This window comes from Quercus suber, unplaced genomic scaffold (genome assembly GCF_002906115.3).
Source record: "Quercus suber isolate HL8 unplaced genomic scaffold, Cork oak 2.0 scaffold_1067, whole genome shotgun sequence".
In the NCBI taxonomy this organism is placed as follows: Eukaryota; Viridiplantae; Streptophyta; class Magnoliopsida; order Fagales; family Fagaceae; genus Quercus; species Quercus suber.
The window spans coordinates 2,344-15,842 of NW_027070473.1; the positions used below are offsets into that span (position 1 = coordinate 2,344).

Sequence of the window (13,499 nt, forward strand, 5' to 3'; positions counted from 1 at the left end):
GTACATTTAAGGGGACTTGTATTATTTTTTGCAGTGGAGGGCTTGGGAATTTTTTATAAAATTTTGGGGCACTGTTCACCTTAGGCTTACGCGGTTGGGGGCCTTATTATGGTGGCTGAGAAATCAAGTAGTTTTCGAAAGGTTGATCCCTGATTCAAACAAAACTGCAGCCAAAGAAGATAGGATATATACATATATATATATATAGAAAATCTCTCTGCTTGGGAATCTCTACTTCCTCCTGACTTTTCAAGTTGACTGCCTCCACAACTAGGCTGGTTCAGTTCAAGGCAAATTTTTATACTGCCATTAAGTATGGCCTCTGTTGCAGTGTAATTGTGCTGGAATGATTTAGGAGAGCTTGCTTTTGCTAAATCAAAACTTCTTCCCTCTACGGAACCTCTCTCTGCATAAGCTTCAGCTGCACTTTTGGTAATCTCTCTTGTGTGAAACGCAAACTTAATTCTGTAATCTTTGAAGGTGACACCAAACTGGTTGTAGATGCCTTGCAAAATTCCCTTGCCTCTTCTCATGGGTTACTGGACTTTTGTTTTAAGGATTCCAAGTCTGCTATGAATTATTTTCTCTGTTGGGACTTTTCTTTTGTATTATTATTACTTGTTAATTTTGTAGCATAAAATTTAGCCCATTGGGCTGCTTTTTGTAGTTTGGATGTACTCTTTGCCAGCTCCTCTCTCCCTCTTTGGGTCTTTTGTTCCATAGACAGAGATGCGTTGGAAACTTGGGCCTTTTCTCTCCCCTTTCTATGTAATAAATTATTCTAACTCATTAAAAAAAAATTATATCATATCATATATTATATAATAAAATTTGAGCTTAAAATTCGTAATTGCACTAAGATTCTGCTCTCACTAATTAGTAAATTAATTATATATATTTTTTTTTTTAGGATATATTTCCTCAATTAAGAGGTAATATTTAACAACTGTTTATCATTCAAATTTCAACAAATTTAAATTCTATTTAAACTAAACTTAAATCACATACAACAACCCACATTTTCTTTCTTAAAAAAATTATTAAAAAAAACCACGTTTTGACTAAGTGATAAGATTTAACAATAATTTAAAACAAATTTAAATTATATTCAAACTAAAAGTCTACTATCAAAAATTTCTAAACTTAAATCTCACACAACCCATGTTTTTGTTTTTTGTTTTCTTTTTTCTTTTTTTGTTTTTTCTCAATTTGCATGATATGACATGACATCATATCATATCATATCATATCATATACTATAAGAAGTTTAGCAAAAGTTTACCTTGAACCAAAAGTGACTACTCCCACTAATTAGTAAAGTTTGCCATGAAAAACAAAATTCTTAAAAGCAGTGGTTACACCAAGTGGCTACTCTCACTAATCAGTAAGTTAATTATATTTTTTTTGTTAAGATATATCACCTCAATTAATGGATTATATATAACAACTGTTTAATTTAGGTAAAACTTTATCATTTAAATTTTAATAAATTTAAATTCTATTCAAACTAAAAGTTTATTATAAAAAATTTATAAACTTAAATTCCACACAACTCACGTTTTTGTTTTTGTTTTTTTTCCTCAAGTTTCATTATTTAACAATAATTTAAAACAAAAACTTATGTTCTTTACTTTTGAATTTGCTTCCAGGAAATTATGCCAAAGGAAGTTTACTATGAAGAAGCAAAACAATGGACAACCATTTAAGTTCTTAGTTCTCTTATGTAAGTTTTTATTTTTATTTTTTATATTCTCAATTTTTGAACTCTTTTGTGTTTGTTTTGATTTTCGATTTTTGTTATTGTGTTTAATTTGTGAGTGTGATGATTTTTTTCAATTAGACTATCACTAGGATAAAATTGGTATTGAGAAACTATTTTGTTTATTATTTTTTGTGCTGGCTTGGATATATATTAAACATTACCCAAATAAGAATAATCAAACTCATTTTATATTTCATATTAAGAAACTAACACAAAGCACAAAGAGAATTTTAAAATATTAAAATAGATAAATACTGATAAAATCTAAACAATCAGAGCATAAAGTAATTTTTTTTATTAAAATTATATACTTATTTTATAATTTATTATTACTATTTATTTAATAATTTAGTTTTAACTATTTTAAAATTTTTGAGCTTGCATATGAATCTTCGTCAAGCGTAATACGGGAATAATTCTAGTAATAAATAAATAAATAAAAACCTCCTAATTAACTTGACATGCCCTTCTATATAGCAGTTCTCTTATTTGTTTGTACTCTTATCAAAGTTTATAAGAATTGGCATGTTGTTCAGGAAGCAGGAAACAGGAAGCAGGAAGCCAGGAATGCCTTAGACAGCTGTCTTCAACAATATGAAGAGAACGACAATTACAGAGTAGCCCATCTGGGACCTTAAAGCCCGTTTGGTTGAGAGGATGGAAAAGTGAGAAGATAGAAAATTGAGAGATAATGAAAAAGTGGGGAGATAGAAGAGATTTTAATTTCTCTCATTTGTGTTTGGTTGGAGGGTGAAAAAGTGGAAGAATAGAAAATAGAGTTTGTATAAATTTACTTTCATGCCCTTATTACATAACTTATTTTATATAAATATTTTATAAAGGAAAAATAAAAAGAAAAAACCGGTTCTATGTAAATGTGAGTATCAAAGAACCCAGGAAGAAAAAGGATTAATGAAACCAAAGACAGAGCCCGCCTCCAAAAAAAAAACAGGATTTTAAACAGAAAGAAAAAAGAAACAAAAAAAAAAAAAAAAAAAAAGTGTCAACGTTGAATTTACTTTAGGAGAGTAGAAAGGGTAGAAATGTCATTTTCATTAAATCACTTCCCCTAAATGGTGGGCCATGGGAGAAAATAGGTGGGCCTCACCATTTTCTCTCTTCCAAAATCACTCCAACCAAACACTCTTTCCACTTAAAATCTCTCATATTTTCTCTTCTTTATTTTTCACCCTCCCTATTTTCACTCCAACCAAATATACCCTAAGTGTTTTTCCAAGGAGAGAAAAAACAGGCAGCCTATTGCTTTAATGGAAACTGGAAACAGTTCATCAACAATTAACAGCCACTTTACACTAAAGTTTAATCCTCGTTGTTACCGAATAGTCGTGGAAAATGGGGCCAACTGTTTAGGAAATAGAAAATCATTATGACATCTACCGTCCAGATTTGGCTTGACACCTTTCAGCTATCCATACCAAAATTACCCAACTTCCCCCATGCAGTCTTGAATATTTAACCAAGCTATGCATCAGAAATTTCAGTTTATTATGAGCTCAAAGTAAATCCTTAGGGAGCTTTTGACTACATTACAAGAACTTGAAAGAAAGCGAGTTATACAAGACAACATTATTCTTACACTAACACTAAAACTATAAATGAACCTTACCAGAAGAATGCTTTTCACTTAGTTTATGCACGAGCTATGCATGAGTGGATACAAAACATTTCTTTTCTGAAGGGTATTATCAGATTTCATAAGTACATTCACTGAGTTCACTTAGAAGGATTAAGCAAATTCACTCCGTTTCTTTGCCAGGCCGCACTGCATAATCCCTGATTCTGTAGTAGGTAGTGGGCATTGCAGGGACCCCATGACTGCTTGACTGCTTTTAATGTTTAACATATGCGAAAGATCAAAGCTTTCTAGGAACCCCACCGCTGCTATAGTGTTTTTATGTATACAAACTATACGTATATGCAAGAGGGGATATGGAGTGCTGTTAGGATCTAATTTATCTTGGATGGGAAGTGGGAATTTCCAGAACTTTCAGCAATTGAAGCCTGAATGTCATTCAGACTAATTGATGGATCAGCAGAGAAAGTAGTATCCAAGTTGTGATTTTTGAGGATGCTACAATTTGTTTTCTGTTGCTGGTCAAACATCATTTTCAGCTGCTTCCCTTGTTCTTCAATTTTTAGCTGCAAATTTCGCTGAATCTGGCCCAGAAAAGTAATCAAGTGATAATGGTTTTATCATTAGCTGCCCGCAAATTCCAATGATAAATGGCTTGCAACTCATTTGCAGATGTAAAAGCTGATGCAAGGTGTGAGGTCCTGTTTATAGTAAGCATGCATTTGTACATTCTCACATATGTTCCCCACCTTGGCCTGGCCTGAACTTCTATTACACGTGACTTGTGGGAGTTAAGGAAGCCAGCAACCCAAGCCACATTGTTTCACCCAATGAAAGTTTCTAATTAAACTGCAGAGTGGTAATTCTATGAAAAGTTCTACTGACATGTGATTTTGTTGTTATATTAGACAAGAATACTAAACTTCATTTTAAGATAATCAATTATTCAATAAAGAAAGCCTCACTATGTTTTGTTTTATCATTTTTCCAGACAATCAATGGTTCAAGACATTGAAAAGTTGTTCAGAAATCGACAGGACATTGAGCATGAAATCACTTTCCACACTGGAGTAGAAAGAGCCGATGAAATACCTCTAATTGTTCATGCAGACGCCTCTGGACTTCTAACTGCAGTTGCAGTGCCTCTCTGATCTGCAAGCCACTGCCAGACAAAGTTCACAAGTTGGTGTAAGAATAGAGTTCTTATGCAAAAGTTAGTATAAAACAATAATAAAGAGAAGGAAAAAAAAAACTAACACCATGTTTGAAATAATAACAATTTTAAGGGGAGATATGTATCACTAGAATGACTAGGAGATGGAATTAAATTCATGAAGTTTACGTTTTCGCATCAAACAGGGGTAGGTCGTTCAAAATGTTTCTTTTCTCCGTTTTTCCTGCAATAGAAAAGGATAGTCACATCAGATTACTATTAACTGGCTTGACTGAATCATTGTAATCTTATTGAGAGAAAAATTGCACGGTAGATTGATGAAAGGCACTTTCTGCATCATCAAACGAGAGAATTCAACAAAACTTGCAGGAGACCAAAAGAATGTGCGAGTATGACAAATTTCCTTCTCATTAAGGCTAGGCATAACTAGAATTGTTCAATTCCTGTTGACAGGGTTAGTATCAGTATTACAACCAAGCTGTCAATAGTCAATACCATTGGTAAAGGAATTTAAGGTTCCTTATCGGATAAAGCAGGTGATTTGGTGTCCAATATTAAGCTATAATCAATTTACCTTTTTGTGGTCTTTTTCAATTTAACATATATAGGCAAGCTTGACTCTCGACTCATTAACCATGTTAGAGAATTAAAAAACTTTTGCCCCATTATCACATGTTCTTGCAAATGACATTTACTCATTGACAAAACGACATGAAAATTAGACATTAATATGGATCAGAGCTAGGAAAATGATCAAACATATACACACACATAGTACAATGGATTCTAAATGCCTGTTCGGACAGTACATCAAGATAATGTGATTCAATTGCAGTTTTTATGGAACCTAAAGACATGAGTACTTCAAGTGAATTGGGGAAGTAAAAAGTTACCATATTGAACGAGAACTAATATATTTAAATCTTAAGACCGCCTTAATTGGATTAAGTGTTTACCAAAGAAGGGGGAAAAAAAGAAACGATACAAAGACAACAAAATGCTTCATTGAAGAAAAAAGGACCTCATTTTGGAAGTTGAGAGAACAATTTATATTGATCTCATGCTATATGCTGTTAAAATAGTGGCATACTAGATGTTTTTACACGCAGTAAATAATCTAACAGACCACACTTAATGAGTTTTAGTGCCCTTTGAAAGTGATATAGAATAGTCAGTTTGCTTGAATGGTATTGGCCAGTTTCAGGGGTTTAACAATACAAACTTGCATCTTATTTGACGTGAAGGCTCTTTTGTGATTACTAGTTCCCAGCTAGTTAGATTTAATAAAGGAAAAAATTGAAGTAGAATGAATCTCGTGACAAATAACTGTAGAGCTGCAAGGCATGAACATAACAATTCCATATCATAAATAACTTCCAGGTGATTATAGTTTGGTGGTCGTTGGTCAACCTCCAAAGAGAGAAAGGAGGCAATAATTATAATTCAGTGTTTAAATTAATTTTAGAAAATGAAAAAAAAAAAAAAAAAAACTATTTTCACTGGAGGATCAAGAGCCTCTACGAATGCTTCCTTGTCTGATCTGAAACAATATGGCCTGGCTATTGTCGACATTATTCTGTAATGCCATGGCTATCTGAACTGGTTTGAATAAGGAGAATGATCATACTTGAGAGGATAGTGTTTTGTAATCTAATCTATAAGTATCATCAAATCTATATAAACAAATAAAGGAATCTCCACTTTTTATATAGACCTCAAAACCAAGAGTGTACGGACACTTACATATAATTCAAAGCAGAACATAATCATTCCAACTTTCATGAATTGTTAAGCTAGCTAAGAGCAGAGGAATCAAATAAAATAAATCACTTGAGAATAATACAATAATTCTAACAACGAATCACCTTCTGTTGAGTCTGGCATGTATATTGCAATTCGGTATTTCTGTAAGGAAGATAAGAAAGGGGACAAGAAAATGAATCAGATTTGTGCAGAGAAAATTTGACAAGAAAAATAACAAGGTTACAAGCAACATCTAAGTACTTTTTAGAAAGATTTAATACCTGCAGATGACTTTTCACATGAAAAATGGTCAAACCATCTGTATCCATCAGCTTCAGTATTGCTTTGGGTGTTGCCTCTATTGTCGATCATTAGAGAAATTGTCAGAAAACAATGGTTTCTTTCTTATACTGATAAAGCTTGTGTCAAATTACTTACTCTCAGCACCCCCAAGGCGATTAACACACTCAACAAACTTCTCGTGAAGATCTTGAGTCCACCTTATTCGTGTTTTACTTGAGAGTACTGCCCCGGTTGAAGCAGAATTGCCAGAAGTAACAGATACACTCTCTCTTGAAGAGTGCTTCTCTTGCTGAGAGGACAAATTCAGCCGCCCAAATGGGGAATTATATGAATTACAATTAGCCTGTCCAAAAATAACTAGCCATAATTAGAACGATTTTTATTCCTAAGGAGTGATACCAATCTTGAATTTTTGCACATAAACAATTCAAAGTGTATAAATTCTAGATTAGGATGTGCATACCATATGGTCCTGAATTTCCTGATTGCCTTTAAAAGGAATCAAAAGATGCCTCCTGCCATAATTAGTATCATCACCCAGCAACTTATTTTGTTCATGTGGAAGAAGTTTACATGCTGGTGAATTGCTACATGACATTTTATAGGAATTTTCAGATGGTCCACAGTATTGATTGCTAGAGAATTGAGATTTCACTATTGCCTGCAAGGTGTTTCTCAAATTAAAGTTGGGTTCAGCTGGGTGTGCTGTATCAATGGAATAGTCCTCCCCAACAGATTGATATGCAGGGAGCTGTGAATCATAAGACCTGGAAAACTGGGAGCTCATAAAGGGATTACCAACTTCACCCTCATACTGTGGAAATCCCATGCAGCGTTCAGTTGCATAAAAAGCAGAAGCTGGTGATTCAAAGCGGCTCATAATGGTGGTTGATGACTTAGCAGGCCCAATATATTGTGCTTGTGATCCTCCCTCCATGTTCAGTGGCTGAAAACAAGTTCCCATGTGCCAAGGCTGTTTGTATCCAAGAAACTCGGAAGATCGATTGCCAAATTCAGAACTACAATCATTGATCACTCCATTGCTCTCATTAACTTGTTCTCTGCAATCTATCTTATGAGTGTTCATCTACAGATTATCAAACCTGTAACCCAATAATCCAACTAGAACAGCAAGCAAAGCTGATTTCTGCTCAAAATTCCCATTTACCTTCTAAAACTACATCAAATTTCATTCCTTTTATGTCCTAGTCGGCACAAGCCACGTCAATATGCACAAAATGGAAAAAAAGAAGATGCAGATCTGATGGAGAAACAACAACAATGTTGAATTCTGATATGTGGCATAAAATTTTCTTATATTCTGAAAAGACTTGAGGTGTAAGATATGAATATTGATTGTATAAAAGCACTATGCAATGCCTTTATTTATTCCCATAAAGGATAGGAATGAAAAATGATCTATTGACATAATCAAAGCCCTTAAAACGCTTATAAAAATACAAGTCTCCCCAAGATGAACAAATTAAGTTAATAGAAGTTTGTCCTCATATAAAATGGATTGGAGTGTTGTACATGAAAGGGATATATGGGTCTTAAGAAGAAGTTAAAATGATTCCAGAGTTGGTAATATATAATCTAATATTGGAGAATATTGTTATGGGCATCTATAGCTTAATAATTTAATCCCAGATACTGGAATAAATTCACTGCTATATATCCAAAATTATTCCTACAGTGGATACGGATGAAGTCAATTTAGACACCCAAAATTTTATATATATATATATATATAAATAAAAAATTCAATCTTTTTCTTTTCACTCATAAGAGATACGATACGAATCCTCCTCCCTTCCCTTAAGATTGCATCTTTGCAAAGTGGGTATCTTAAATTACCAGAAAAGTTCATGTTGCACTGTGCAAATCTAAAAGAACAGTGGAATTTGAACTATAATATATAAGATTCTTGAGTAAATACAATCAAATCAAAAATCAAAAAGACATTAAGTGTACGTTTAGTTTGCGCGTTGCGTCTGGCGTCTGCATTTTCAGCTTCTTCTTTCTTCTTTTTCTTTTTTGTTTTTTCCTCGCGTTTCCAGCTTTTCCAAGACAAATTTTTACGCTGTTACTGTTTATATACAGTAATAGCAAAGTTTGACTTTTCAGCACAAATTTTACTGTTTACGAACCCACAAATTTTACTTTTCAGCAACTTTTTCATTAAAAATGGGTCCCACGATATTATTCACACATTTAAAAATTATTTTGCAACAATATTTTCCTGTTTCAATTTTTAGTTTTCAGCTGTATCTAAACTGACAAGATTATTAATTCTATCCAAACGAATGACCCTTTCAATAAATATTAAACTAATAACAGATAGATATTTTGATCAAAGATAAATTTTAATATTACATATTAAGAATCTAGATGGGGTTCTTAAACCAGAAAAACTGTGATAAAACTAAGGAAATATTTATGATGTGCAGTCAACAATTTGAGTTCATTTACTCTACTTAGCTTTATAAGAAACATGTGGGTTTCAGTTAGTTCAATTGGTAAAAAATTTTATAGTTGAATAAGAAATCTAGATTTCAATCTTCGCCTATATCAAAAATTAGAAGCGGACACCATAGTTTAAAACAAAAAAAAAAAAAAAAATACCTCGAGGCTAGAGACTACTTGGAGTATTTTTTTTTAGGTGTGTGTGTGTTATATATATTAGAATCTTTTTTAGGTTGATTTAGGATTCTACTTTATGGCCTTGAGCATTGCTATTCAAATTTCAAATTACTTAGAGCATTCACATTCCGTTTCTAAAAAATTTAAAAAAAAAAAAATCTCATTTTATCATCTCAAAAGTTACTTTATCATTTATACTATACCATTTTACAACACACTCATTATCCCATATTCTATTTTATTATTCCATTCATTAAAATAATTTATACTACCCAATAAAATAATATAATTCAATCTCCCTCTCTTCTCCCCCATCTCTCTCTTTAACCACCAATCACCACCTCACATAAAACTCAAAACCCAACAAATTACCCACACAGCCCACTGGCACCAACACCAAGCCAAATGCAACCCACTGCCACCAAGCCAAACACAACCCAACCCAACCCACCCCCACCACCTCTGCCAACAAAACCCACCACCACCACCACACCAAAAAAAAAAACCCACCCTTAGCAATAGGAACAAAACCCATAAAACCCACCATCACTTCCACCAACAAAACCCACTACAACCACTGCCCACACCACTACAAAACCCTAATCCAACCCATTACCCACACCACCACCAGATTACCCACCACCCACACCACCACCACCAACCCGCCATGGCACCAAGCAAACCCAGCCACAGCACCAAGGAAGAAAACATAGCCACCACCAAGCAGACCCACCACAACATCGGCCAACCACCACCACCATAATCACAGTAGCCACCACCATGCCACCACCATGCCAACCACCTAAACCCATTAAAAAAAAACCCACCGAACCCACTACCAACAACAACCTCAAAAGTTTCTCAAAAAAAAAAAAAAACCACAAAAAAGCAACCACTGCAAGAACCACCAAGAGAAACCTATGCTAAAAACCACCAAGAGAAACCCACGCCAACAACCATTTCCAAAAAACCCACCGCAAGAACCACAACAAAAACACCATCGATCTCGTCAACAACCACGCTGATCTAGAAATTTATCACCCATGACAACAAGCCCCCATTTCAAAAAATAGAGAAAAGGGAGACGAAGAGAAAATAGAGAAGAGAGAGGATGAGTAAAGAGAGGGAGACAAGTGAGTCAGAGAGAAAGAAAGACTAAATAAAAATGAATATTTTAATTTTACAACTGTGCTACAGTACCGTCACAAATTTGTGATGGTATTGTAGCACAATTGTAAATTTTTTTAAGATACAAGACCAGGTAATGGGGTGTTTTTGTGTTTTGATGGTAAAATATATCAACATATGACATTTAACAGATCAGATGTGAATGCTCTTATTAGCAAGGGGACAAAAAATTTCCATAATGGAATATAATGGCTACTTTTTTGTTTATTTATGTGAGGGTTATAATGGTTACTATTCTCATATTAGCACCATCCTCGTCAATAATAGTAATATGGGCCGTCAAAAGTTACCATGCCGAATATCTTGATTACTGCAAATCCCAGATAATCTTTTGTTTTATTTTTATTTTGTTTTGATTTTTGTTTGTTAGTTTTGATTTGTTTGTTTGTTGATTTTTCTGTCTTTATTGAGTGATAACTACTTTTATTTATATTTATTTTTGACCAAATTATAAATTATAGCCCCAAAGTTTGGGGCATTTTTAAATTTTGTCCTCTAAAGTTTAAAATTTTTTATCAACTCTACTAACATTAGATATTGTTTGGATTTGCTCTTTTTTGTCCATATCCATTGATGAGATGTCTATTAAATGTCAGTTCACCCCAAAATAGCATAGTTTTAATATTCAAAATTACATCATTTGGAGTTATATTTAAGCCACTTAAGATATTTTGTACTAATCATTCTAATAAATAATTTTGATTTCTTTTTTACCCCAACTCTCTCTCTCTCTCTCTCTCTCTCTCTCTCTCTCTCTCTCTCTCTCTCTCTCTCTCTCTCTCTCTCTCTCATATATATATATATATATCCAATCCAATTTACTATCAGGTTTGCTTTAATATCGTTTATAACCCTCTCTTAAACTAAATAGAACCTCGCATATGTGATGCCCCAAATTAGATTGGATTATTTGAGCATTTGTTGTATACAAGCATGTGTTGACAGGGGCGGAACTACCCTTGGACTAGGGGGGGCAATGGCCCCCCTAAATTAAAATATATATATATATATATATTGTGTGTGTGTGTGTGTGTGTGTGTATTAATTTTAGCAATTTTGTTTTATAAAATTACATTTTATTTCCCTTTAACAATATCATTGATTCTTTTAAGAGTAATGCTATACTCACAAACTTTTTTATAACATTTTTACAAACCTTTTTTGTAGCAAATTCTTATTGGTTCGCATAGGGGCACATTTCTCACATCATTTTTTTTTAAAAAAAATTTACCAGTAACCACTTATTACATAAGTAATTTATAAAAAACTTGCAGCTCTAGATTTTTCTTCATTTTAGTGACCATAAAAAATTTATAGATCTAAAATCTAAAACTAAATATACAAGCCCAAAAATAAAAAAAAGCTCAACAATGAAAACTACTAGTAAAACTAAAAACAAAATTAAGCTCAATTAACTAATTTTATCCAAAATAAATAACCCTGTCCTTTAAAAAATTCTAAACAAAAATAATTTTGTTCTTAAAAAAAAAAAAAAAAAAAAAAAACTCAGTAGTTAAGTAGCAGAATCAGAGGTTGAAATCAATGCACACAGCCAACAGTAAAACCGCCCTCCCTAACTCAAAGTTCTGGCTCCGTCCCTGTGTGTTGAGTCCCACACTGATTGGTTACTAGGTTCACCTAGAGAATTTAAATGATTATGAGGAGCTTTGATTGCAACTTGTTATGTGTAGTGGAGAGTAAAAATTAGCCAGCACTAAAACTTGGGTACTAAGCAAATACCCTAATATAGACTTTGGTACTAAGTGAAAATGACAAATACCCTAATACAGACTTTGGTACTAAGTGAAAATCAGTAACATTTTCAGGTATAAATCACATATATAGCATGTATATTGCGTAAACTAACTACAGAATCAATATAAAATAGTCCATAAAAAAATAACCATCACCCGACCTACAATTTTTCATAATTATTTGAAACTAAGTATCATACAAGAGAATGGTCATTTCAAATCTACAATCTCACATGCTATAATTTTTCAACATTGGCATTGTCTCCAGCTAGGATGACTGAGATCTCTCCATCCCAAAACTAAATGCCTGAATAAATAGCATACTAGACTGGAAGGTAGGTTTTTTGTTTGTTTGAGAAAAGGAAGGTAGATATGTATGGGAACCATTAGATCCTCCAATGTAAAGGAACTAACAATAATTTTGAAAAAGAAATCAAATTGATGAAACTACAAATAAACTTTGGTGAAAATACAATTTTAGTCCTTACATTTTGGGGTAATTGTTAATTTGATTATTATATTTTATTGGCAGTCAATTGAGTTCATATTATTTTCAATTTGTAGTTAATTTGGTCTCTACATTTTGATAGTAGTCAAATTAGTCTTTGTTATTTTCAATTTATAGTCAATTCCATTCATATTATTTTCAATTTGCAGTCGTCTTGGGTTTGTTTAGTTGCTAAGTTGATATGTGTGTCTACCAAAGTTAAAGATTGTTAAATGTGATTTGTGCCTTTTTTTTGTTGTCAAGAAAGTGCAAGAAAGTGTAAGAAAAGCTGTGAGTTGACTGTAAGGACCAAATTGAGTGCAAGTTGAAAATAAAACGGACCAAATTACCTACTACCAAAACATAGGATCCAAATTAACATTGATCTCAAAATGTAAGGACTAAAATGGTATTTTCTCCTAAACTTTATTATGATTTTTGACTAACCCAAACCCTATAATTGTAAGAGAGTAGCTTTAATTTGGGCTTTATGAGAGAGAGAGAGAGAGAGAGAGAGAGAGAGAGAGAGAGAGAGAGAGAGAGAGAGAGAGAGAGAGATATGAACTTATTGGTGATTAGCTGAGTGTGAGAGAATGAGATTGTTTTCCAAACAAATTAAAGTAGAAAAAAAAAACTTTTAAAAAATAAGACAACATTTTATAAGGTTTTGCATTGACCAGTTTTAGTTCTTTGATATATATTTTTTGATACTACAAAGTACTAGAAAACTCGAAAAATTATCTTAAAAAAAAGTTTTTTGTTGAAAAAAAAAAAAAGGCATAGAGATCGAGTCAGAAACTCGATCAATTTTACCTGTCATTACCGCTATGCTGTCACTTAAACCCTAATTT

At 33.0% G+C, this 13,499-nt stretch overlaps 1 protein-coding gene across 2 annotated transcripts; it reads right to left on the reverse strand.

Moving 5' to 3' along the window:
- Positions 1–3,247: 3,247 nt before the first annotated feature.
- On the reverse strand, positions 3,248–8,611 carry LOC112018452 (myb family transcription factor PHL5). 2 transcript variants are annotated; one of them, XM_065769154.1, is made up of 7 exons: positions 7,040–8,611; positions 6,712–6,919; positions 6,555–6,631; positions 6,396–6,435; positions 4,699–4,753; positions 4,449–4,518; positions 3,248–3,940 (listed from the first exon to the last, which is right to left on the reverse strand). In XM_065769154.1, exons 1-7 carry the CDS (start codon positions 7,661–7,663, stop codon positions 3,731–3,733), a joined length of 1,284 nt encoding a protein of 427 aa, XP_065625226.1. In that variant the 5' UTR covers positions 7,664–8,611; the 3' UTR covers positions 3,248–3,730. The 2 variants fall into 2 exon arrangements, with proteins under 2 accessions (XP_065625226.1, XP_065625227.1); XM_065769155.1 differs by lacking the exon at positions 3,248–3,940 and adding an exon at positions 3,947–4,205.
- Between the last annotated feature and the right edge of the window lie 4,888 nt (positions 8,612–13,499).

Excerpts from the sequence above, each read along its gene's own strand:
- LOC112018452 (XM_065769154.1), bottom strand. The coding sequence starts at position 7,663 with ATGAACACTCATAAGATAGATTGCAGAGAACAAGTTAATGAGAGCAAT. Across the intron at positions 6,436-6,554 it reads ATGTGAAAAGTCATCTGCAG|AAATACCGAATTGCAATATA; the intron begins GTATTAAATCTT and ends TCTTCCTTACAG. Across the intron at positions 3,941-4,448 it reads GTCTGCATGAACAATTAGAG|ATTCAGCGAAATTTGCAGCT; the intron begins GTATTTCATCGG and ends TTTCTGGGCCAG.